At 37.2% G+C, this 25,550-nt stretch overlaps 4 protein-coding genes and 1 pseudogene across 4 annotated transcripts; 4 read left to right on the forward strand and 1 right to left on the reverse strand.

The window, feature by feature from the left end:
• Positions 1-13,386: 13,386 nt before the first annotated feature.
• LOC125580393 lies at positions 13,387-15,444 on the forward strand (annotated as a pseudogene).
• A 456-nt stretch (positions 15,445-15,900) lies between these two features.
• LOC125580390 (pectin acetylesterase 5-like) lies at positions 15,901-19,133 on the forward strand. Its single transcript, XM_048744784.1, has 12 exons — positions 15,901-16,446; positions 16,518-16,600; positions 16,709-16,838; positions 16,916-16,995; positions 17,077-17,166; positions 17,277-17,401; positions 17,613-17,673; positions 17,781-17,834; positions 17,920-17,997; positions 18,164-18,269; positions 18,518-18,663; positions 18,756-19,133. The coding sequence occupies exons 1-12, from the start codon at positions 16,221-16,223 to the stop codon at positions 18,861-18,863; spliced, it is 1,287 nt and encodes a 428-aa protein (XP_048600741.1). The 5' UTR covers positions 15,901-16,220; the 3' UTR covers positions 18,864-19,133.
• Positions 19,134-19,347: 214 nt separating this feature from the next.
• On the forward strand, positions 19,348-21,179 carry LOC125580392 (metallothionein-like protein type 2, MT2-18). The gene is made up of 2 exons (XM_048744787.1): positions 19,348-19,596; positions 20,738-21,179. Exons 1-2 carry the CDS (start codon positions 19,532-19,534, stop codon positions 20,913-20,915), a joined length of 243 nt encoding a protein of 80 aa, XP_048600744.1. The 5' UTR covers positions 19,348-19,531; the 3' UTR covers positions 20,916-21,179.
• Positions 21,180-21,326: 147 nt separating this feature from the next.
• Positions 21,327-22,543, forward strand: LOC125580391 (protein AE7-like 2). Its single transcript, XM_048744786.1, has 4 exons — positions 21,327-21,882; positions 21,965-22,064; positions 22,153-22,198; positions 22,294-22,543. Exons 1-4 carry the CDS (start codon positions 21,809-21,811, stop codon positions 22,368-22,370), a joined length of 297 nt encoding a protein of 98 aa, XP_048600743.1. The 5' UTR covers positions 21,327-21,808; the 3' UTR covers positions 22,371-22,543.
• Positions 22,544-22,568: 25 nt separating this feature from the next.
• LOC125580389 (transcription factor MYB3R-3-like) lies at positions 22,569-25,253 on the reverse strand. Its single transcript, XM_048744783.1, has 8 exons — positions 25,076-25,253; positions 24,724-24,875; positions 24,559-24,610; positions 24,410-24,467; positions 24,097-24,191; positions 23,911-24,014; positions 23,697-23,825; positions 22,569-23,616 (listed from the first exon to the last, which is right to left on the reverse strand). Exons 1-8 carry the CDS (start codon positions 25,115-25,117, stop codon positions 22,767-22,769), a joined length of 1,482 nt encoding a protein of 493 aa, XP_048600740.1. The 5' UTR covers positions 25,118-25,253; the 3' UTR covers positions 22,569-22,766.
• Between the last annotated feature and the right edge of the window lie 297 nt (positions 25,254-25,550).

Consider the following 25,550-nt stretch of genomic DNA (forward strand, 5'->3'; position numbering starts at 1 on the left):
TATATTATATCAATAAATGTGAATTAGTATAAATATGTGATAAAATATATTTTAATTTGTTTAAAGCACTCACATAAGTAAACATCCATCCAGTAAATTCTCTCTGCTTCATTTCTTCTAGTTCGTCCTCTGTGGCGTATCTATACTCGAACCGCTTTTCTGCCATGAAAATCCTGTATATGATGACAATAATGTAATTAATTAAGATTTAAATTTCAACTTGTTAAAATAAAAATTTGTAAGCTCATTTATTTACCTCTCATATTGAAGAACGTCTTCGCAGTTGGTGAGCAAATATGTTTGCAAATGACTGCGCTCCTGCTCAGTAAGTCGACGGTCCTTTGGTTTTCCGCTAAGTCGTCCAACGTCTGTGAAAATGTCTGGAACCGTAACATGATATGTTGCCCGTTCGCCTCTATCATCATGCCGAGCAGGTCTTCTGTTTTTGGTCTGAACTTCTGCTGGAAAGTAGTACTCGGCAAAGTTTGAAGTTTCTTCATTGATCATCTGTGCGACTATAGAACCTTCCACCCTACTTAATTTTTCACCATCTTCTTCAAATGGAACATATACCGCTCATACAGATACATCCATCTATACTGCACAGGACCACCAAGTTCCAATTCTCTTGCCAGGTGAATAACAAGATGCTCCATAACATCAAAAAATGAGGGAGGAAATATCTTCTCAAGGTTGCACTGAATCACGGCTATGTTAGTCTTCAAATTTTCAATACCTTCAAGAGTCACTGATCTCGTGCATAAATCGCGGAAGAAACCACTTATCCCTGCAATTGCTTCATGAACATTTCGTGGTAATATTCCTTGAAGGTGAACGGAAGGAGGCGCTGCATCATTACATGGCAATCGTGGCTTTTCAAGCCAGTAAACTTTCCTTCCTTTCTGTCGATACAGTTACGCAAATTTGATGCGTAACCGTCTGGAAATTCCACATCGTTTGAAATCCAATCAAAGAACGCATCTTTTCCCGCTGCATCAAGTCGGTATATGGGAAAAGGAGCCCTACCATTCTCATCAACATGAAGTTCTGAACGAGCACATATATCGACTAAATCCAGTCTTGACTTCAAATTATCCTTTGTTTTACCTTGAACATTAAGGATCGTGTTCATGAGATTGTCAAAAAAGTTCTTCTCAATATGCATGACATCTAAATTATGCCTTAGCAGATGATCCTCCCAGTATGGCAGATCCCAGAAAATACTTTTTTTGTGCCAGTTATGTAGTTCTCCAACAGCATCTACCCGAAAACGCTCATGTCCACCGACTTCTGGCGTCCTTACTGCACCAAAATCTCTTAGTTGTATCTTCAAATCTCTCCCACAAATTTCCGGAGGTGGACTGTCAAACACCCTCTTGTTCTTCGTAAACAAATTCCTACTCCTACGATATGGATGATCAGGTGGTAGGAATCTCCTGTGACAGTCAAACCAACACGTTTTCCTTCCGTGCTTTAGTTGGAAAGCATCAGTGTTATCTTGACAATATGGACATGATAGCCTTCCATGCGTTGTCCATCCAGACAACATACCATATGCTGGAAAATCACTTATTGTCCACATTAGTACTGCTCGCATTTGAAAGTTTTCTTTACACGAAACATCGTATGTTTCAGCACCTTGAGCCCATAGTTGTTGCAACTCATATATTAGTGGCTGAAGAAACACATCAAGTGATCTCTTAGGATGCTCTGGTCCGGGAACGAGAATCGAGAGAAACAAAAACTCTCGTCGCAAGCACAAGTTTGGGGGGAGGTTGTATGGTGTAAGAATGACGGGCCATAGAGAATACTGTCTTCCACTCTTGCCAAACGGACTGAAACCATCAGTACATAATCCAAGGTAGACATTTCTTCTCTCATACGCAAAGTCGGGATACTTTGATTGGAAATGCTTCCACGCTTTTGCATCTGAAGGATGTCTGATCTCACCATCTGTTGAGTGCTCCGCATGCCATCTCATTGGTTGCGCTGTGCGTTCAGACAGATACAACCTCTGCAACCTATCCGTCAAAGGTAAATACCACATCCTTTTATATGGCACTGGAACTCTTCCACTTGTATCTTTATAACGAGGCTTTCCACAAAATTTGCATGTAACCCGCTGTTCATCCACCCTCCAATAAATCATGCAGTTGTCGCTGCATACATCTATTACCTGATACGATAAACCAAGACCAGCTACGAGTTTCTGAACCTCGTAGTATGAACCAGGAGCTACATTATCCTCAGGTAGAATACCTTTTACAAAATCAGCAATCGAATCCACACAGTCTTCAGCCAAATTATAATCTGTTTTAATGCCCATCAATCTTGTAGCAGATGATAAAGCTGAATGACCATCTCTGCAACCTTCGTACAATGGTTGCTTTCCAGCATCCAACATATCATAAAATCTCCTAGCTTCTGCATTGGGTAAATCTTCCCCTCTAAAATGATCATTTACCATCTGCTCAGTACCTACACCATAATCTACATCCGTTCTAATTGGTTCTTTTAATCTAACCGCTGGCTGAGGTTCACTAGTACTACCATGTTCATAATCAGTTTCCCCATGATGATACCAAATTTTGTAACTTCGTGTAAACCCACTCAAATATAGATGAGTCCAAACATCCCACTCTTTAATAACCTTTCTATTTTTACAATTAGAGCAATGACATCTTAACATACCTGTTTTTGCTTCCGGTTGTCGGTGAACTAACCCCATGAATTCAGTTATACCTCGTTGGTATTCTTCCGTAAGCAATCTCGTGTTCGGATCCAAATGAGGTCGATCGATCCAAGAACGAAAATAATTTGAAGAAGACATATTTTTTATGAATCAAATTCGTGTGTAAATAGAGTAAGAGGGAGGATGAAGATATGAAGTGAATGAAGAGGAAGAGGAGTGCTTGTATTTATAGTTTAAATCCTGCCGACATACCGAGGAAATTCCGACGGAATTCCGACGGACAAAACTAGTTCGTCGGAATTTCCTCGGAATTTTGTAAAATCCCCCATCGGCTATAATATTTCCTCGGAATTCATCGGTTTTTTCCGAGGAACACAGTTTTTCTCGGAATTTCCTCGAAATATTCCGACGGACTGTAGTTTCCTCGGAATTCCGTCGGTATATTCCGAGGAAATTCCGAGGAAACCCAATTTTGTGTTTCCTCGGAATTTCCTCGGAAATTCTTCGGTATATTCCGAGGATTTCATTTTCCGTCGGAATGTCCGTCAGAATATCGCTGTTTTCTTGTAGTGGCTGCACGAACGGAGTTCTCAAGAAGAGTCGTTGTATTCAACAGGGCTAAGTTTCTTCACTCCAGAGATGATATCAGATCTTCGTTATCTATATGTTTCTTTAGTGGATGAGAGAGTAGGATAGGTCCTAGAGGTGAGGAGGGGTCATCATCAAACCAGGAGACATCCAAGAGAAATACAAGCAGTGGACAGAGGTGGACCAATGTCCTCCTTGCCGTTAACGTTATGTAATGTGTTTAGTTCTTCTCTCTGTTACATGTAACAATAGATCATGTCTTTTGGTTTGAGATGTTGCATTAGATAAATGCTTTAGGCTTATGGGTTTCATTCTTGTGTCATGACAGAATGTATATTGCACAAGTTGCATCCAATGGTAGAGTGCTGACATGGGGAGCCAAGGTATCATATTCAGAGACTTGATTAAATACAAGAGGGAAACAGTTTGATAACTGAATATCTCTGTTCCATTTCTCTTAAGTCTATCTCCAATGAATTTTTTTGGTTCTTACGATAAGCCAATTCATCTAATAGCTTTTACAGATAAAACGTTGTTTGTTCTCTTCTCACCGCTTGCTCGAAACAGGTATGTTAATTATTTTTTTTGGTCCTGTGGAATTTCAGGGCTTTGTTTTTTTTAATAAGTTACAATGTTTAGATTAAGAGTTTTGGCCTTGTGTTTGTCCGCTCGAACCTGCATAATCAGAGCTTTTTATGTGTTTTGTGTTTGTACTAATCTATATAGTGTATCAAAGGATTTTTCTTGAGAGTATCTCCATATTTAGTGGTCTGAACAAAATGTTCTTTATCGAGATTATGTAGATCCATTATTTTCATTTCTTTGGAGTTGCACAAATGAACGGAGCAATCTTTTTCTAATATATAGCTTTGTGACATGTTTCTAGATTATTGTGAAGTTGCATCCGACATTAGAGGTAGTTCTTGACTTTGAAAATATTCTGGTTTTCTTTAATGGGTATCTTCATAGTGTGGTCACTTTATTTAATGTTTTCACCATGGTTACAGGGAGAGTTTGATGCAGTGTTAAAATTTTCAGGTACCGTTAACAGATATGTGGAATATGTTCATAACTTCTTTCATGCTAGAAATTGTTGGGAGCTATCACTTATTTTTCTCTTGCATCTAGCGAGTAAACATGATCTCCGTTGATTTAAATCAAGCAGTCCAGCTGTTGGATTTCCATTGAAGAGAATAAAAGTTTGTATGGGATAAATTTTCAATTGATCAGGATCTGTGTTGTTGGATGAGTTTCAGAAAGCGGTAACGGGCATGGAAGGAGCTGATGTGCTTTCAAGTGTGAAGATGTTCTAAACGATAGAGGCCTGACCGATACAGTGATGACTGAATCAGTCTAAAGGATTTGTAAGCATCGCCAATTATAGAAATGGGTACAGCACCTTCCTCAATGACGCGAGTTATGTAATATTCATCTTACAAGCTCCAAAACGCATTTCTTGCCTTTCTAAAGGATCTATAGATCTTTTAAATTATTCTTATACTATAAATCAGGAGATCTGCCCAGATGTGTGGGTAGAGTAGAGATGGCTGAAGGCGCAGCTAGCTGATGAGATCATTTGTTTTAGCTGGGAGTATGATTATGTCAACTTCATGTTGTAACATGTATACGTTTGTGGAATAGATTTGCATTCTATTAAAATCTGGTCAAGATACTGTTTTTTTTTAGTTAGACACGAGAAACCGCAAGGTTAATAAGTTCAATTCAGCATTGTAAACAAAAGTCAAAGTTATAAATTGCACAAACCATTGTATTAAGGTTATTATTTGATTTATATAATTATTTGTGCACCCAGTTAAAAAAAGTTTGGCTTCACCCCTGCTCTCAACTATGTATAATAATTTTCAATAAGACTATGTATAATTGGCACTATCTTTAGAAATGTAATATTCAGAGAAAATAGTTTTAAATATAACGTTCCGCCGGTAGGGCAGACAAACCCCTAGATATAGAAGAAAAAGAAAAAAAATATTAAGATAAATCATTTTATTACAATTTGTCGATAGTGAATGAAAACATTAAAGAAAAATATTTCAACTTCCAAGAGAATTAGAATCCTCATTTGTAGTGAATATTTAGTTATACAAAACAAATTTGATCACGAAAAATTTCCAAAACCCTGGATATCCATTTGGTGCCCACTCTTATGTGTATGTAAAAAATATATAGAGGTAGTTTATAAATATATAAAATACTGTAATTAGTACTAAAATATATTTTTGTTTAAAATAACACATGAAAGATAATACTTTATTAAAATCATTTAAATAAAAATAAAATAAGCGTAGACAATAAGAAATTACATTCATTAAGTTAGATATCATTTTCAAAAATATACTTAATCAAAAATACTATACCGTTTGAGTTTATAGTTTAGTGATTATTGTTTAGGTTTAATATTTAGGGAATAAAATTAAGTTTACGTAGGATTTTGTTGCTCGAGAAATAATTTAACGAATATATAAATTAAATTAAATATCATACTTAAAAGTAGAATGTTAAATTCTTTATATAGTAGCGTCTTCTTCTAATTTTACTATATATACATATATACTTTAGAAAACTTTGAATCTATTAATTATTTGGTTAATAGTTGTAATTTTTAAAAGCCCAAACTATTTTTAATTATTTATTTATCAGATTATATGATATGTCATATAAAACAAAAATATTTTTAAAATAGTTTTACTATAATTAGTACTATAATTTTTTAAAAATATCAATTTAATCAAATAGAACCTAAATGCAACAAATTAAAATATATAATCCGCGCGTAGCGCGGAAAAAGACTCTAGTGTAATTATAACTTATAAAAAAACAGAAACTAGATTGATTTGGAATTAGCTGCTGTCTGGCAAGCTTATCCGCAACTTTGTTATCATTCTTTCCAATCCAAGTAAACGGGATATCTTCAATTTTTTGAACCCACCATCGGACCTCTCGGACCCAGTTATATGTATCGAAATGGGGCTTTTTGTTGTTAAGTATGTTAATAACTTTCCCGCAATCTTCTTCGATAATCACTTTCATATATATTCCTTGTTCCAACAATGTTGCATAGCCATGATAATGTTGAAAGGTAAACTTGATTTGGATCAAGTTAAGTATTGGGCTAATCATGTGTTGATCCAAAACTTAGTCCAAATTCTAGAAAAATCATCCACCTCCAATCATCCACCTCCTTAGAATAAAAATCTAGATATTCTCATAGAATTATCTAGATAATTATGATAAAAAATCTTAGATATTATGGTAGAATTCTCTAGATTTAGGATTAAAATATGTAAGATATTTTGTATTTTGGAGGCTATAAATACCTCCACTCCCCTTTCATTTTGCATCACCAAGAAATAAACAAAGCTTGTAACAAGTAATAAAAATCTTCTTCTAAGTTATAAAATCTTTATTCTTCACAAAATTTCTTTCTCTTCAAACACTTTAAACACTTTCTCCATCTTTATAAAACTTTTCATTCCAACAAAGTGGTATCAGAGCCACAAGTTTCTTTTGAAGATGGCAAATAATGGTGTTCCCTTCCAAGTTCCATTGCTCACTAAGAGCAACTATGACAATTGGAGTCTTAGGATGATGGCTATCTTAGGAGCACATGATGTGTGGGAGATAGTCGAGAAAGGCTTCGTTGAACCGGAGAATGATGGTGGTTTATCTCAAACACAAAAGGATGGTTTGAGAGATTCAAGGAAGAGAGACAAGAAGGCTCTCTGTCTAATCCATCAAGGATTAGATGAAGATACATTTGAGAAGGTTGCTGGAGCAAAGACATCCAAAGAAGCATGGGAGAAGCTTCGGACATCTTACAAGGGAGCGGAACAAGTTAAGAAGGTACGTCTTCAAACTCTAAGAGGAGAATTTGAAGCATTACAAATGAAGGAAGGAGAACTCATCTCAGATTACTTCTCAAGAGTATTGACGGTTACTAATAACCTAAAAAGAAATGGTGAGAAGTTAGATGAGGTGAGAATCATGGAGAAAGTTCTTAGATCATTGGATTCAAAATTCGAGCATATCGTCACCATTATTGAAGAGACAAAAGACTTGGAGACTATGACGATGGAGCAACTTCTTGGATCACTACAAGCTTATGAAGAAAAGAAGAAGAAGAAAGAAGATATTGTGGAGCAAGTTCTCAAGATGAGAATTGATCACAAGGAAGAAAGTGGCCGAAGCAATCTAAGACGTGGTGGCGGTCATATCCGAGGACGAGGTTGTGGTGTAAATGGACGAGGTTGGAGACCATATGAAGACAACTTCAACCAAAGAGGAGAGAATTCATCAAGAGGTCGTGGAAGAGGAAACCCAAAATCAAGGTACGATAAATCAAGCATCAAATGCTATAGTTGTGGAAAATTTGGACATTATGCTTCTGAGTGCAAAACTCCAAACAAGAATAGAATTGAAGAGAAGTCCAACTATGTTGAAGAAAGGAGTAAAGAAGAAGATATGCTATTGATGGCTTACAAGAAGGATGAACCAAATGAGGTTCACAAGTGGTACCTTGATAGTGGTGCAAGCAACCACATGTGTGGAAATAAAAGCATGTTCGTGGAGCTTGATGAATCGGTGAAAACTGATGTGGCTTTAGGAGATGAATCGAGGATGGAAGTGAAAGGTAAAGGAAATATTCTCATCCGCTTGAAGAATGGAGATCATCAATTCATTTCCAACGTTTACTACATTCCAAGCATGAAGACCAACATCTTGAGCCTAGGACAACTCTTAGAGAAAGGTTATGACATTCGACTAAAAGATAATAGCCTTTCTTTAAGAGATAATGCAAATAATCTCATCACAAAGGTGCCAATGTCAAGCAATAGAATGTTTGTCCTAAACATTCAAAATGACATTGCACGATGTCTCAAGATGTGCTACAAGGAGGAATCTTGGCTTTGGCATCTTCGATTTGGTCATCTCAACTTCGGAGGCTTAGAGCTACTTTCCAAGAAAGAAATGGTGAAAGGATTACCTTGTATCAATCATCCAAATCAAGTGTGTGAAGGTTGCTTACTTGGAAAGCAATTCAAGATGAGTTTTCCAAAGGAGTCGGAGACAAGAGCAAGAAAGCCACTAGAACTCATACATACAGATGTATGTGGGCCAATCAAACCAAGTTCACTTGGTAAGAGTAACTACTTTCTTCTCTTTATTGATGACTTTTCAAGAAAAACATGGGTTTACTTTTTGAATCAAAAATCAGAAGTGTTTGAAAATTTCAAAAAGTTCAAAGCCCATGTTGAGAAGGAAAGTGGTCTTAAGATCAAGTCCATGAGATCAGATCGAGGAGGAGAATTCATGTCCAAGGAGTTTCTGAAGTATTGTGAAGATAATGGCATTCGAAGACAGTTGACGGTGCCAAGAACCCCTCAACAAAATGGAGTAGCGGAAAGAAAGAATAGGACAATACTTGAGATGGCAAGAAGCATGCTCAAGAGTAAGAAGCTACCAAAGGAGTTGTGGGCAGAAGCAGTTGCTTGTGCGGTTTATATATCAAACCGTTCTCCAACAAAGAGTGTTTTAGAAAAAACACCACAAGAAGCTTGGAGCGGAAGGAAGCCTGGAGTCTCACACCTAAGAGTCTTTGGAAGCATTGCTCACGCTCATGTTCCAGACGAGAAGCGGAGCAAACTAGATGATAAAAGTGAGAAGTACATCTTCATTGGGTATGACGCTAACTCCAAAGGCTACAAGCTCTACAATCCTGAAACAAAGAAGACAATCATTAGTCGGAATGTCATCTTTGATGAAGAAGGAGAATGGGATTGGAGATCAAATAATGAAGACTACAACTTCTTTCCATCCTTTGAAGAAGAGAATGTGGAGCAACCGAGAGAAGAGCCAGCTACACCACCAACTTCACCAACAACAAGTTCTCAAGGAGATGAAAGCTCAAGTGAAAGGACTCCACGTTTTAGAAGTCTACAAGACATCTACGAGGTAACCGAAAATCAAGACAATCTTACTCTATTTTGTCTATTTGCGGATTGCGAGCCTATGAACTTTGAAGAAGCCCAAGAAAAGAAGTCATGGAGAAGTGCAATGGATGAGGAAATCAAGTCGATTCAAAAGAATGATACATGGGAGTTAGCTTCACTTCCAAATGGACACAAGGCAATTGGTGTGAAGTGGGTGTACAAGGCAAAGAAGAACTCTAAAGGAGAAGTTGAAAGGTACAAGGCAAGATTGGTGGCAAAAGGCTATAGTCAAAGAGCCGGGATCGACTATGATGAGGTATTTGCTCCAGTTGCTCGCTTAGAAACGGTTAGACTAATCATTTCATTGGCAGCCCAAAAGAGTTGGAGGATACATCAAATGGATGTCAAATCAGCCTTCTTAAATGGAGACCTTGAGGAAGAAGTCTACATTGAGCAACCACAAGGCTACATGGTTGAAGGAGAAGAAGACAAAGTCTTAAGGCTGAAGAAGGCGCTTTATGGATTAAAGCAAGCACCAAGAGCATGGAACACTCGGATTGATAAGTACTTCAAGGAGAAAGGCTTCATCAAGTGTCCATATGAGCATGCACTTTATATCAAAACTCAAAACAATGATATATTGATTGCATGCTTATATGTTGATGACTTGATATTCACGGGCAACAATCCGATTATGTTTGAAGATTTCAAGATGGAGATGACAAAGGAGTTCGAGATGACCGACATTGGATTGATGTCATACTACCTTGGCATTGAAGTAAAGCAAGAAGAGAATAGAATCTTCATTACTCAAGAAGGCTATGCTAAAGAGGTGCTTAAGAAGTTCAAGATGGATGACTCAAATCCAGTTTGCACGCCAATGGAATGTGGAGTCAAGTTATCAAAGGAAGAAGAAGGAGAGAGTGTGGATCCAACACTTTTTAAGAGTTTGGTTGGAAGCTTACGATATCTAACGTGCACAAGGCCCGACATCCTACACGCAGTTGGAGTTGTGAGTCGATACATGGAGCATCCAACAACAACTCATTTCAAGGCAGCCAAGAGGATCCTACGCTATATCAAAGGTACAATCAACTTTGGCTTGTATTCCTCTATTTCTGACGATTACAAGCTTGTTGGATATAGCGATAGCGATTGGGGTGGAGACGTAGATGACCGGAAAAGCACAAGTGGCTTCGTGTTTTTCATTGGAGAAACCGCTTTCACATGGATGTCAAAGAAGCAACCAATTGTCACTCTTTCTACTTGTGAAGCGGAGTATGTGGCAGCTACTTCATGTGTTTGCCATGCCATTTGGTTACGAAACTTGCTAAAGGAGTTGAACTTACCACAAGAGGAGCCAACAAAGATCTTTGTGGATAACAAGTCGGCAATAGCATTGGCGAAAAATCCAGTCTTCCATGATCGAAGTAAGCACATCGACACTCGTTATCACTACATTCGAGAATGTGTTACTAAGATGGATGTGCAATTGGAGTATGTGAAGACAAATGATCAAGTAGCTGATATCTTCACCAAGCCACTCAAGCGAGAAGACTTTATCAAGATGAGAAGCTTACTCGGAGTAACAAATCAAGTTTAAGAGGGGGTGTTGAAAGGTAAACTTGATTTGGATCAAGTTAAGTATTGGGCTAATCATGTGTTGATCCAAAACTTAGTCCAAATTCTAGAAAAATCATCCACCTCCAATCATCCACCTCCTTAGAATAAAAATCTAGATATTCTCATAGAATTATCTAGATAATTATGATAAAAAATCTTAGATATTATGGTAGAATTCTCTAGATTTAGGATTAAAATATGTAAGATATTTTGTATTTTGGAGGCTATAAATACCTCCACTCCCCTTTCATTTTGCATCACCAAGAAATAAACAAAGCTTGTAACAAGTAATAAAAATCTTCTTCTAAGTTATAAAATCTTTATTCTTCACAAAATTTCTTTCTCTTCAAACACTTTAAACACTTTCTCCATCTTTATAAAACTTTTCATTCCAACAGATAATTGCTTGAAGTTCATTTTCTCTATCTAATAGAACTTTCCTGCCAATTCCTTGTCCTGCTCCCTTATATGTCCCATATTTGTCCTCGTAAGACCCATCCAGCCTGGCTTGGTATAGCCCGCATTAATACAAGAACCATCAATGTTGCATTTTATCCAATCTCCTATATGACGTGTCTATGTGTCTGACATATCTCTTCTTTGCAAGTGCGACGGAGTATGGTTATGGGTATCCATTGTCATGACCTTGTCATGCCACTCTTTTGCATCATATCTGGCTTGCTGTAATAATTTCCTCCATGAAACTGTTTTCTTTTGAAAGATTAACATATTACGACTCTTCACAGCCTCCATATAATCCATCGAAGATCTTGTAAATGCCTTAAGAGTATTTGAATAGCTGCACAGAAGGCATTCCCTAGCTTCTATTTTCCTCCAATGTGGTAGTAGTGTCATTTATTATTGCATTTGAAATACCAAAGGCTCTCCAAACTTGTTGAGCATTTGTACATTCAAAGAAGATATGGACTTTTAACATCAATACATTGTCTTCCAATTATGGTGATGCATGTATGTATTAGAATAGTCAACACCACTTCTTTATGTTATATTATCAAAGCAAAAGTTGTGTGCATCACAAAGTGTTATTACATTCAGTTATTCCTCGTGGATCAAAATATTTGAATGGTCTGATTTTCTAAATTTCTAAAATGAGTTTCTGTAATTTGACCTTATTTTAGTATGAATGAATATGAATGATGATGATGGTCTTGTACTCGCAGACAATATACACTATGTTTGGATAACTCACTAGTTCATATAATCGTTGCAGAGCTTTACTTAGTAGTACATCTCAATGGTCTTGAAAAAAAAAGATGGGAATCACTAAAATGAATATTTATTAAAAACAGTTAAATTATAATGTATAGAAAAAAATCTATCGATATATAAATATATATTCATCAAAAATGGATTATACAAAACATATATTTAGAATTAAAAGAAAACATAGATAGACAGAATGACAACATACAGTTCTTCATCATGAAAAATGTAACAAATAACCAAATTTACTTCTCAAATAATACTATAGATAGATAAATTGGATTTTTTTTGTTACTTATTTCACATTAAATTTTGTTTACATATTGTTACATATATAGAACTGAAAATTTCACACATATCTATCTTATTATTGTTAAATCTATCTTATTATAATTAAATCAATATATTTGAAAATATATTCTATCACTCTTTATACTGTAAAATTGTTTGAAATTTTATTTTATAATTTTGAATAACATAATATTTTAGATGAATAATGTAATACTAAGTTTAAGAGGACTTAGTGGTTTGTATTACATAAAATATATTATAATATAAGATAGTATTTTTATTTTATCTAACATTGTCTAACATCATATGCAAAACTGTTTGAATGACTGGTTCTAAGGCATATATTTTGCATACTACTTTTTAAACATTTACATAAGCTTGACTTCATTTTTATGGTGATTTTGTAAAAACATGAAGAAGATATACAATGGAAAATAATTTCATGTTCAAACATGTAGAAGTTAGACCATATATTATTGGGAAATTAAGATGATTTGAAGACTTGTGTGATTTAGTGTTGCAACTTCAGATGTATAAGGGTTATGCATTTCTTTAGTGGGGGTACATTTATATAAAATGTTTGTATCCAATGGTGGTGTGAAGTAGGTATACCCATCGTGAGCTTAAATCGTGTTCGTGCCGCTGCCACTTGTTGGCACAGAGAATCAGAAAACCCTAGAAACGGAATGGAATGGAACGGGATGAAAGCCTCTTTTTTAATTTAAGGAGATAAATAAATAAAACCCTCGGGTTTTGTTAGTAGGTTTTAAAAAAGCCCATTAACTATCTGTAGACTGCTTAATGGGTCTTAAGAAGCCCAATGTTCCTATTCTTTGGGCTCTTACTAAGGGAAAATGTCGAGCTGTATATCAGAACAGAGCATTCTCGAACCTCTCAGATCGATACGCGCTTCAAAAAGCGGGTGAAGATTCGTCCCTACGACCGTCAGATTAACCACCGAAAAGATCGTACGGTTACGAATCAAACCATCGAACAACCTCTCTCAAACCCTAGCTGAGGCTCCGTATCTATAAATAGACTTCTCCTTGGAGCGAAGACAAGAGAAAGCCGCGCACTTTCCTGTTAAAAGTTTTTTTTTTGTTCATTCTTTATTAACGAACGATGGCTGCTAGTAAAGGAGAAGGTCCAGCTATTGGAATCGATCTCGGTACGACTTACTCGTGCGTCGGAGTTTGGCAACACGACCGCGTTGAGATCATCGCTAACGATCAAGGCAACAGAACGACGCCGTCTTACGTCGCGTTTACCGACAGCGAGCGTTTGATTGGTGACGCCGCGAAGAATCAGGTCGCCATGAACCCTATCAACACCGTCTTCGGTACGTAGTATGCCTTCGTTTGATCGTGATAATGTTAGGGCTTGTTTGTACGATTGTGATACTGTTGGGGTTTAATTGCAATATTGTGAAACTATTAGGTTTTGATTGTAACATTTATTATTTAATTATGTTTGACAGATGCCAAGAGGTTGATTGGTCGTAGATTCAACGACAGCTCCGTTCAAAGCGACATGAAGCTGTGGCCCTTCAAGATCATTGGTGGGCCTGCCGAGAAGCCCATGATCGTTGTGAACTACAAGGGAGAAGACAAAGAGTTTGCAGCTGAGGAAATCTCCTCCATGATTCTCATCAAGATGCGTGAGATTGCTGAAGCCTATCTCGGTTCCGCCATCAAGAACGCTGTCGTCACTGTCCCAACAAGAAGGATATTAGCGGGAGCCCGAGGGCTTTGAGGAGGTTGAGAACGGCTTGTGAGAGAGCGAAGAGGACACTGTCTTCTACTGCTCAGACCACCATTGAGATTGACTCTCTTTACGAGGGGATTGACTTCTACTCTCCAATCACACGTGCGAGGTTCGAGGAGCTTAACATGGATCTGTTCAGAAAGTGTATGGAGCCTGTTGAGAAGTGTCTCCGTGATGCTAAGATGGACAAAAGCTCTGTTGATGATGTCGTCTTAGTCGGTGGCTCAACCCGTATCCCTAAAGTCCAGCAGCTGCTTCTCGATTTCTTCAACGGCAAAGAGTTGTGCAAATCCATCAACCCTGACGAGGCCGTTGCGTACGGTGCAGCTGTTCAGGCAGCTATCCTCAGCGGTGAGGGTAACGAGAAGGTTCAAGATCTCCTCCTGCTCGACGTCACGCCGCTTTCTCTCGGTCTTGAAACCGCCGGGGGAGTCATGACTGTGTTGATCCAGAGAAACACGACCATTCCCACAAAGAAGGAACAAGTCTTTTCAACTTACTCAGACAACCAACCTGGTGTCTTGATCCAAGTATACGAAGGTGAGAGAGCGAGGACCAAGGACAACAACCTGTTGGGAAAGTTTGAGCTTTCTGGAATCCCGCCAGCTCCCAGAGGCGTTCCTCAGATCACTGTCTGCTTCGACATAGACGCCAACGGCATCCTCAACGTCTCTGCCGAGGACAAGACAACAGGACAAAAGAACAAGATCACAATCACCAACGACAAGGGAAGACTGTCAAAGGACGAGATTGAGAGAATGGTTCAAGAGGCAGAGAAGTACAAGACAGAGGACGAGGATCACAAGAAGAAGGTCGAAGCCAAGAACGCGCTCGAGAACTACGCGTACAACATGAGGAACACGATCAGGGACGAGAAGATTGGCGAGAAGCTAGCGGCTGATGACAAGAAGAAGATTGAAGACTCGATCGAAGCGGCCATTGAGTGGCTTGAAGGGAATCAGTTGGCGGAGTGTGATGAGTTTGAAGACAAGATGAAGGAGCTCGAGAGCATTTGCAACCCGATCATCGCGAAGATGTACCAAGGTGGTGAAGGTGGTCCAGCTGGTGCAGGGGGAATGGACGATGATGTTCCACCTTCTGCCGGTGGTCCAGGTCCCAAGATTGAGGAAGTCGACTAAACTTATCAATCTACCTACTCTGCCTCTGTGTTTGTATTTCAAAACATAATGATGTTTCTCTATTTTTGTCCCCTTGAGGGCCTTTTTTGCTTGAATATCGTTCCGACCCCAGGTTTTCATTTGTTTTGGTTTAGCTATAATATTTTCTTAATCAGAGCAGAAACTTTTTTGGTTAGTGTTTCTATTCATTAATAATACATTATAGTTATTATTTTCATTAATATGGTCAAATATTAAAAGGCGACTAAAATTGAAATCAACAAAATCCGCCTTTCCTTTACTAGCGTTGTTTTGTTGACTTAAACTTCGATAGATGATGTGTGCACACAAAAAACGTGCACAATTCGATAGATGATGTTACTTCATAAAATCATATTCCTCTGTTTTTTAATGTTACATATTCTAGATTTTTCACACATTTTAATAAATTTGCGTATTTTTTTATGTTTATTTTTGTTTCATAATTTTAAGCCAATAACAATTCAGTAAGTGTAAAACATGTCTTGAAAATGTAAAAAATGAATCTTTTTAAAACAAATTTTTTTCCTAAAATATGTAATATTAAATAACAGAGTGAGTAAATCATAACTTCAGCAACTAATGTTAGATCCTGTAAAATTAATGAAACCATGATGATGTTACTTCACAAACTCATAGCAATAGATGTATAAACTATAACAAACACTAATGATCGATCTTTTGATCTTGAGCAGATTCAAGAAACAAAGTTATGAACATGCAAACACAGCTTGAGATTTCAAAATTGTACACAAAATCCCCTAAATTGATTCAAACCGGTTTGCCAAACCCGTCTTTAAATTGGTTTGGTTTTCTATTTAATTTTGGTCAACGTAAGTTGGTTTTAAGCTGTTAGGAATATGATTGGTGCCTACTCATAGTGGGACCCTCGAATGTTATAAAACAGAGTTATTTCTGTCTTTCCCCTCTTCAATGGCGATTTCCACGTTTAGCTCTCTGCTTCGATACAGGAAATGGGCTAAGAGCAATTGGATTGTGGCTTCCCTCGGACTTCTATTGATCGTGTTCTCCCTCTCTTTCTTCTTATACCTCACGTCAGACTCTGTCCCTTCCGTTGACCATTATCATCCTCCCATCACATCCCCACCTGATCTGGTCAAACTCAAGCTGTCTAGTAAAGCTAAAGAGAGAGGAGCATGTAATGTCACCAGCTGCCTCCTACTATTATTATCAGAGTTTTTGTTATTGAACGTTATGTTACGTTTGCAGTTTGCTTGGATGGAAGCTTGCCTGGTTACCACTTTAGTAAGGGTTCAGGATCTGGCACCAAAAGCTGGCTTATTCATCTTGAGGTAATCTTGTGTTTGTTGATTTTTGAATGTAACTGTACTTGGAACCCCCTTTTTTTTTTTTTACTTGGGAAAAAAATAGAATATATTTGAGTGAAATGTATTAAAAAGGGTGGAAGCTGGTGCAATACAATAGCGTCATGTTCTGCTCGAGCAATGACTAGGTTAGGCTCTTCCAAATACTTTGAACATGAAGTGTCTTTTCAAGGTGTTTTAAGCAGTGACCCATCTCAAAACCCTGGTAGGAGATATCTATGTATTGTCTTTGTGAGATATGTTCAGTTTTGAATCAATATATAGTCGTCTTTGGTGTTGTAGATTTCTTTAACTGGAACAGAGTTAAGGTACGTTACTGTGATGGTGCTTCTTTTTCTGGACGTCCTGAAGCTGAACTCAAGGTAATAATATGGCTGAGCCTTTGTGTATCGACAACGAGAAAAGATCCTTAATTAGTTTCATGTTTCCCCATCTCTTCTCAGAACGAAACACGTCTTTTCTTCCGGGGGCAGCTTATTTGGGAGGCGATTATTGATGAACTGTTGTCAATGGGCATGTCTAATGCGAAACAGGTAGCAGCAGAGTCCTCTTGTTCTTATATTGGTATATATTGGTGGCCATGAAGGTCCTCTTGATCTTATATTGTGTTAATACTTCCTTTGTTTCTTAAACACAAATGTAGGGCATACTTACAGGATGTTCTGCTGGTGGCTTGGCATCTCTTATACATTGTGACTACTTTAGAGACCATCTGCCAAAAGATGCATTTGTCAAGTGTGTTTCTGACGGAGGCTTCTTTCTTAACGTGTATGTTTCCCACTCATAAGAAACTTTACAGAGTCTTGCTCTTTTGTTAAGTTCTTTGGGTCTAAGCTGGTTTAAAGAAGCAAAACCTGTAAGACTTTTCTAGAATTCTATGGAGACTATACTCCACAGAGCTAGAAAGCTAATGTGAAAGTGAAATCAGCTTAACACTGCCTCTAAGTCTCTAAGTAAAGCTATTATCCTTCTTTTTTAGGCCTGATGTCCTTGGAAACCCTACCATGAGATCTTTCTATCATGACGTTGTTAAACTGCAGGTATATTAATCGAGACCATACATTTTGGGATATTTTCTTGACTTTTTCATCGAAATGAACAAGAACATATCATGGCCTTTCTTGTTTGCATGGTTGATTCAAATTAGGGATTAGATAAGAGCTTGGATCAGAAATGTGCAGCCAGAACGGAGCCATCCAAGGTAAGTTTTATCTTTTACCTTGTTAATATCTTTCTTTCCTGATTATAATTAGTATTGAGACTTTTTTACATATTATGGTTTGCAGTGTATGTTTCCTCAAGAATTCGTTAACAACATAAGAACACCAGTCTTTCTTGTCAACGCAGCTTATGATTATTGGCAGGTTAGAGTTACTAAGCCAAACATTACAACTCTGAACTTTTCTACAGTTTCCACTTGCTTTTACTGCATTTTATATTTTTTGTGTTACTAACACCAAGCACATATTTCTTGCTTGCTTTTACTGCAATTTATATTTATTGTGTTACTAATACCAAACACATATTCAGATTCAACATGTCTTGGTACCAGCTTCTGCTAATCTAGATAAAAGTTGGGCAAAGTGTAGACTCAATATTAAAGAATGTGATGCTGAACAGATGAAAGTTCTACATGGTAATTAACTCCACTCCTTGGTCAAGGTTAATGACACTAAGCCAGAATTATCATAAAATATCTAAGTACAATCAGTAGATGTGATCTGTTTTAGTCCCTTGCATATTAGCTTTAGTTTAATATACCTTTGGCCTATATCAAAGATATGATCTATTCTAGTCCCTTGGATCCTATTATTCTTGAAAAAGATTCTCCTAATATTTACTTTCTTAAAGGGTTAGTTGTATAAATCCATATCTGACCTGCAGGTTTTCGCAGCTCTCTAATGGATGCCATTGGGAAGTTTCACCAGAACAAAGCTGGTGGGATGTTCATAGATTCTTGCTACTCTCATTCCCAGATGCTTAAGCCAGTGATGTGGCACTCCCCAACCTCGACAAGAATTAAAAATAAGGTCAAGGCATTTTGACACGCAATTGGTTGCTTTTTCCTTCTTACAAGTGAACTGATCCCGTTGGTCTCTGTTCTGTTTTGTTGTTGGAACAGACAATTGCGGAGTCTGTAGGTGACTGGTACTTCAACCGCAAACCGGTGAAGCTAATTGACCGTCCTTACCCGTGCAACCCTTATTGTTACAACATGAATTTCACCTGAACTTGCCTTATAGCTGCGCTGACCATCCCCTCTGCTTCTGTATTTCTTCATCAAGGAGCAGCCATTTCATTGAATTCTTGATCCGGTTGAGTCCTAGAGAAAGCTTTGTATTCTAATTAAGTTGATTAGTGAGACATTATTACAATGTCAACAATCCATATTGGCATATTTATATATTATTGCGGTCGTTATGTATTGTAACGAGGTTGGTTGTTGTGTAAAGAAGTTCCTCCAGTGTTATGGGAGTATGTAACCAGCTGGTTTATTCGTTTCCCATCTACTCCTAAACATAGTCAAATAGAGATGTCTGATTTGGTTTGAACCGGTCTAAACCGTTATCCGTAGATTTAGATCTGCATGTAATGCGGTGTAAATCAGAACGGTGTTGATTGTGACACACGTAACTGCGGCACGCTCTAGGACGTTCCGGAAACAAACACGCTCCACAATTGTTGACCCGACAATAATCAAACGGACGTACGAGAATCAATCTACGTTGCATGGAAGATAAGAGCGGAGAAAAATTGCGACACGTGCATGGTCAATATTCTCTCATTTAGCCTATAAATTTGGGAGCTTCATCTATCATCAAATTCATTTTCTGATAATCTCCCATCGATCGATTTTGTTAATACTTTTCTGAGATTTGTTTGAATTTTCTCTTGAAAATGTCTTGCTGCGGAGGAAACTGTGGTTGTGGATCCGGCTGCAAATGCGGCAGCGGATGCGGAGGGTAATTTTTGAGTTTTTTTCCGTAACATTGAATGCGCTATGTGTTTTGTATCTGATTATGTTGATTGGTTTCTCAAAAAAATTCTTTTCAAAAAAAAAGAAAAGAGATATTAAGAAAAGAATGCTAGAAAATTTCTGAATCCATAGATCATCCGAAAGTATTTAGGAAACATCTTTTTTGTTAATTAATGATCATTGTTTTCATTGAAACTTTTTGTTAGGATGAAGAGGGTAATTCTTGAGCTTTTCTTCCGTAACGTTGAATCCGCTACGTGTTTTGTCTCTGATTATGTTGATTGGTTTCTCAAAAAAAATTTCTTTTTTGAGATATTTATAAGAAAAGAAGGCTAGAAAATTTCTGAATCCATATATAGATCATCCGAAAATATTTAGGAAACATCTTTTTGTTAATTAATGATCTTTGTTTTCAGTGAAACTTTTTGTTAGGATGCGGAGGATAATTCTTGAGTTTTTTTCCGTAACGTTGAATCCGCTACGTGTTTTATCTCTGATTATGTTGATAATTGGTTTCTCAAAAAAAATTCCTTTTTTGAGATATTTGTAAGAAAAAAAGGCTAGAAATTTTTTGAATCCATAGATCATCCGAAAATATGTAGGAAACATCTTTTTTGTTAATTAATGATCTTTGTTTTCATTGAAACTTTTTGGTAGGATGCAGAGGGTAATTCTTGAGCTTTTTTCCCGTGACGTTGAATCCGCTACGTATTTTGTCTCTGATTATGTTGATTAGTTTCTCAAAAAAAATTCCTTTTTTGAGATATTTGTAAGAAAAGAAGGCTAGAAAATTTCTGAATCCATAGATCATCCGAAAATATTTAGGAAACATCTTTTTTGTTAATTAATGATCTTTGTTTTCATTGAAACTTTTTGTTAGGATGCGGAGGGTAATTCTTGAGTTTTTTTTTCCGTAACGTTGAATCCGCTAGTGTTTTGTCTCTCTGTCTCTCATTATGTTGATTGGTTTCTCAAAAAAAATTTCTTTTTTGAGATATTTGTAAGAAAAGAAAGCTAGAAAATTTCTGAATCCATATATCATCCGAAAATATTTAGGAAACATTTTTTTTGTTAATTAATGATCTTTGTTTTCATTGAAACTTGACGTGATTGTTGGGTTGCTGCAGCTGCAAAATGTACCCGGACTTGGGCTTTTCCGGCGAGAAGGCCACAACTGAGGCGTTTGTCTTTGGCGTTGCACCAGTGATGAAGAACCAGTACGAGGCTTCCGGCGAGGGTAACGCAGAGAACGATGCATGCAAGTGTGGATCTGACTGCAAGTGTGACCCTTGCACCTGTAAATGAATAAAAAAACCTTTTTCAAGAAGGCAGAGATAATCAGAGTCTCAATTTAAGCAATAATATAGCCCTGCCGAATTGTATTAGCTCAGCTTTTATGTGTAATGCTAAAAATGGCTGCAGCCTTGTCCTTTAAGCCCATAATGTTCTTCGTTTGTGTTTACGTTGTTCTTAGATGTCTCTGCCATATGTGACCATAGTTGTTGAGTCAGTTTGTATATATAATAATACTCAACTAATAATATAAACCTAAAAATGTTTTTAATTCTCTCTTCATCTTTAGATTTTTGGCATATTTCTTTATCCCATTTGCACTATTATTTAACATCATGGCTTAAACCTCATTTTAGGAAACTACTATATGGGTCCGATGGTCGGATATTAAAATTTCTTAAGAATTTTTGTAATTTTTCCCCCATAATATAGAAGCCTCAATCTATATAAAATGCCAAAAAAAAATTAGAGATTAAGGCTGATATTTTATTGGGCTTGTTAGTCCGATTAGGTCAAAACGTCAAAAAGCTCTTGTTGGGTAATAAACTAATAATATACTATCTTCTACCAATTTGTTTGAGCAACATCGTTTTGTCTGTGATTGTGACTACTGGTCTTTAGGGTTTCTGTGTTGAAGAGAGAAAAGATGGACTCTGGATTAAGTAATGAGAATCCAGTTGTCTATCTGAAGAAACAACAACGTCTTCGTACTGATCGAAGCAACACCGATGAGTTCTCAAGAGAACCAATAGACCAGCTCGAGATTTTTGATATCCTCTAATTTTTCTTATAATCCGTAACAAATTGCATATTCTCATCATTATCTTTATTATAGGATCAACTTCTTTTTTTTCTCTTAACAATCTACAAATCATATAAAAGATATCAAAGATCCAGAGTATCCTATGCAGTCTCTGGAAGATCTCCGTGTAGTTACAGAAGAATCAGTTGAAGTTGATGATGACAAGAGTTATGTTAGGTATAAAAAAAGCAAGAGTAGTGAGATTTTAACCCGTTTTTCTTTAGTACAAGATGCTAAACTATGCCATTTTTATTTACAGAATTACATTCAGACCAACTGTTCCACATTGTCACTTGCCAAACTTAATTGGTGTTTGCATCTACGCAAAACTTCTAAAAAGCCTTCCTGCTCGATTCAAGGTACAAGTACAAGGGTTTAATATGTTTCTCAAGAGTGATCAGAATCTTATATGGTTAAGTGATTAATTTTTCGGCATGTTTTGGTTAGGTTGATGTAAGAGTAGCACCAGGGAGTCATGCAACAGAGGCTTCAGGTACAAACTTTAAGACTTGTTGTTTGAAACAGTTTACGTTTGGAGTTGAAAATAAAAGTTATGGTCTGACTCTCAAATTGCTCTTAAAAATGCAGTCAATAAACGATTGGGAGATAAAGAGCGTATAGCGGCAGCCCTTGAGAATCCTGACTTTATGAGTCTGTTCAACTAATGCTTACAAGTTTGTGTAATTTTGGATCCGCATAGGACTGTGTCTTTACGTTCTTGATTCTTAATTTGCTAATATTTTCAGAACTAGAGAGCCTCTTGTAATCTTTCCTCTGTTTATATAAAACTTCATTCTCAAATATTTAGTCACAACTTGTCAATGCTAAACAATTAGTATGGTATGGAAAAAGTTGCAGGAAAAGAGAGGAATATATATATATATATGACTGAAACTGATATGAATCTTTGTTACAACATATTACATTTTTTTTTTTGGGTATTATTAACCTGAACCTAACTCATGTGAGGTGTTAATTAAGCACAGCTTCAACGTTATCCCCCCAAAAAAGGATTATAAAAATAACCAACAAAAAATATTCAACGTGTAAGGGAGATCATCTCATTTTTCTTGGCCTGAGAGTTGAGAATCTCCACCATCAAGCAACTTATCTTTCTCAGATGATTTGGTTTCATCATCAACCTTGTCTTCCTCTGGAGAGATGAACTCAAGCTGTCTTGACTTAAAAACAGCTGTTCTTTTGGATCTTATCCGGTACGGAGGAGATAAGTTGTAAGCATTTGATCCACTGTTCTCCTTCTCTTCACAGTCAATACCATTCACCTTTTCATCAACAACCTCTTTAGCAGCTTCTTCTTCATCTGTTTTGTTGTTATCCGGAACAACAACGACCTTGCGTCGTCTTTTCCTGAATATAGAAGGGGTGTTTGGGAATGTTCTAGCAGCTTCTCTCAAGAAAGACTCAGGACTCCTTGGAGCTGAACCGTTACTACTGTACTCTTCTCTACTAGGCGGTGGTGGAGTGAAGAAGATAACAGGTGACGATGCGCTTGGGCTGCAACCACATTCATACCCATACATCCGCTGCTTATCCGCTTCTGACGCCATGTGATGATCCTCTGATTGAGGCTTCTTGTTGTTAAGATGATAACCATTCTCTGGCGATGGCTCTGGTTTAGGCAACTGAGAAGAACGAACGTACTCTTCAAAACCAGCCATTGGTGAAGCAGCAGCTACTTCTGAGTTTAACTGGTCTTTTCCTTCTTCACCGGGCTTGTTCATCTGGGTAGTTCCACAAGAGGTTTGAGCAACTGAAACAGAAACCCTTCTCTGAAAACACGATGGAACACCGTTCGTTGCTGCTGCCGGTGGTAAGCTACCGTTAGCTAAGAGGAACTCTGACTTCTTCTTCAGTGAACTGTTCCAGTGGTTCTTTATCGAATTGTCGGTTCTGCATCAAGTTTTTTAAGCAAAACCCTTTTCAGCTAAGCCTAACTACACTGAAGCATGCACCAAGAAAGGTTTATATACCTGCCGGGTAAGACCTTAGCAATCTCAGCCCATTTGTTTCCGTGGACTCGGTGAGCATTCATGAGAGCTAGCTCTTCCTCTGGGGTCCAAGCATCCTTGTTTATACCAGGATTCAAATGGTTGTGCCACCTTCATACATATCACAAAAACAACATTGAAACTTCCAAAATAGTTTTTAAAAAATGTTTTTTTGCTCATATAATGATGATATTACCTCTCTCGACATTGCTTCCCAATTCTACCTGGTAAAGAGTCTGAGATAATAGACCATTTCGCAGGCCCGTATTTTTCAACAAGTTCAATGATCTTCTCATCCTCCTGCAAAAAAAAAAAACAATAACTTATCAAGCTCTCATATTCACAAAAAAAAATGAAAAGAAAATAAAACTATAAAAAGCACCTGTTGTGTCCAAGGTCCCTTGATAAGATCTGGATTCAAAACTTTCTGCCAACGGTGCAGGCACTGAACTTCAGTTCTATCGGGGAAAAACTCAGCTGCAAGAAAAAAAAAATACACCAATTCAAACAATAAGAACGATTCATACAACTACATAGACAAGAGTAAGGAACTAATAGACACACTGTAATTGTTTTAGAAAATGATCAACAATTTCATACAAGACTCCAAACCTCTTGAGAATGTTGTAAAACTGACAACAATATTGCCAAAGGGAACTAGAATCTAAAGAAAAAGAAGTGATAAGTCATTTTACCTATTTTCTTCCAGCTCTTGCCATTAAACTTACCAACTGCTTGTCTCAATGTCTCATCCTGCAACAAGTAAAGAAAGCTCTCATCTCAACTCCAAGAACTAGTGATCCACCAAACAAGTTTTATATAGTCAAAATTGATCAATACTAACCTCTTCCGGTGTCCACCCGCCTTTAGCTCTCCTTATAGGGCCACTCGTCCTCCTAACATAACCAAAAAAAGAGTTTTACCAAAATTAATCTCATATAGAAACTTTACAAACGAGTTCATGTGACTAAAAGTTGTAAACTTTGACAGACAATGAATCAAAAAGAACCTATGAGTTGGAGATGCTGTGGGAGGACTTGCAACAGCAGGAGGTGACTTGAGGAAACTACTACTACCACCACTGCCTTCAGATACAGAGGAGCAAGAAGCAGCAGCCCTTGGTTGCTTATTCTCTACACACTCATCCTCCATTTTCACTTCCTGCAAAAGAGACCCATCTCAATTCCATCACCAAACACAACCCAGATCTCACAAAATTCGATAATTCAATTAAAAAAAAAAAAACTGATTAACAAGAAACCCTAATTCAGACCTAAAAAACAAAACCCGTGAACTCAATTTTTTCACTACATGAAGAAAACAAAACTCTTAGAATCAGATTCAGGAACAAAAGAACAAACCTCATCTGGAGGAGAAGCAGGTGGATTCAAATCGCAGCTCATCGAGATAGATGCACGAATTCGCCAAGAAGACGAAGGGAACGTTAAAAACCGAAACTTTATTCGAAAAAACAGACTTTGCCCGTTGAACCAGAGAGAGAGGAGAGACTTGGATCGATACACGCAGTTAAAATAAAAATAAACAAATTAAATTAGTATAACGAATATACTTCTTAAGCTGACGTCACCGTTACTTGCCGTTTCTTTTTTCGCCTTAATGAGTAACCGACTCGGCCGGTTTATTCTAACTAATTAGCATCATTTATTACGTACCGAAGCGCGAATTTACCATACCGAACCGGCATTTATCAATCAGTTTAGAATTTGTTTAACCGGAAGGGAGTTTTCAGTGCTTAGTTGCTAAAAAGATGTTTAAATCTAAACCAGATTTAAACATGAGGCTTCCGTTGATTCCAAACTAATCACAAGGACCAGT

Source organism: Brassica napus, chromosome C1 (assembly GCF_020379485.1).
Source record: "Brassica napus cultivar Da-Ae chromosome C1, Da-Ae, whole genome shotgun sequence".
Classification (NCBI taxonomy): Eukaryota; Viridiplantae; Streptophyta; class Magnoliopsida; order Brassicales; family Brassicaceae; genus Brassica; species Brassica napus.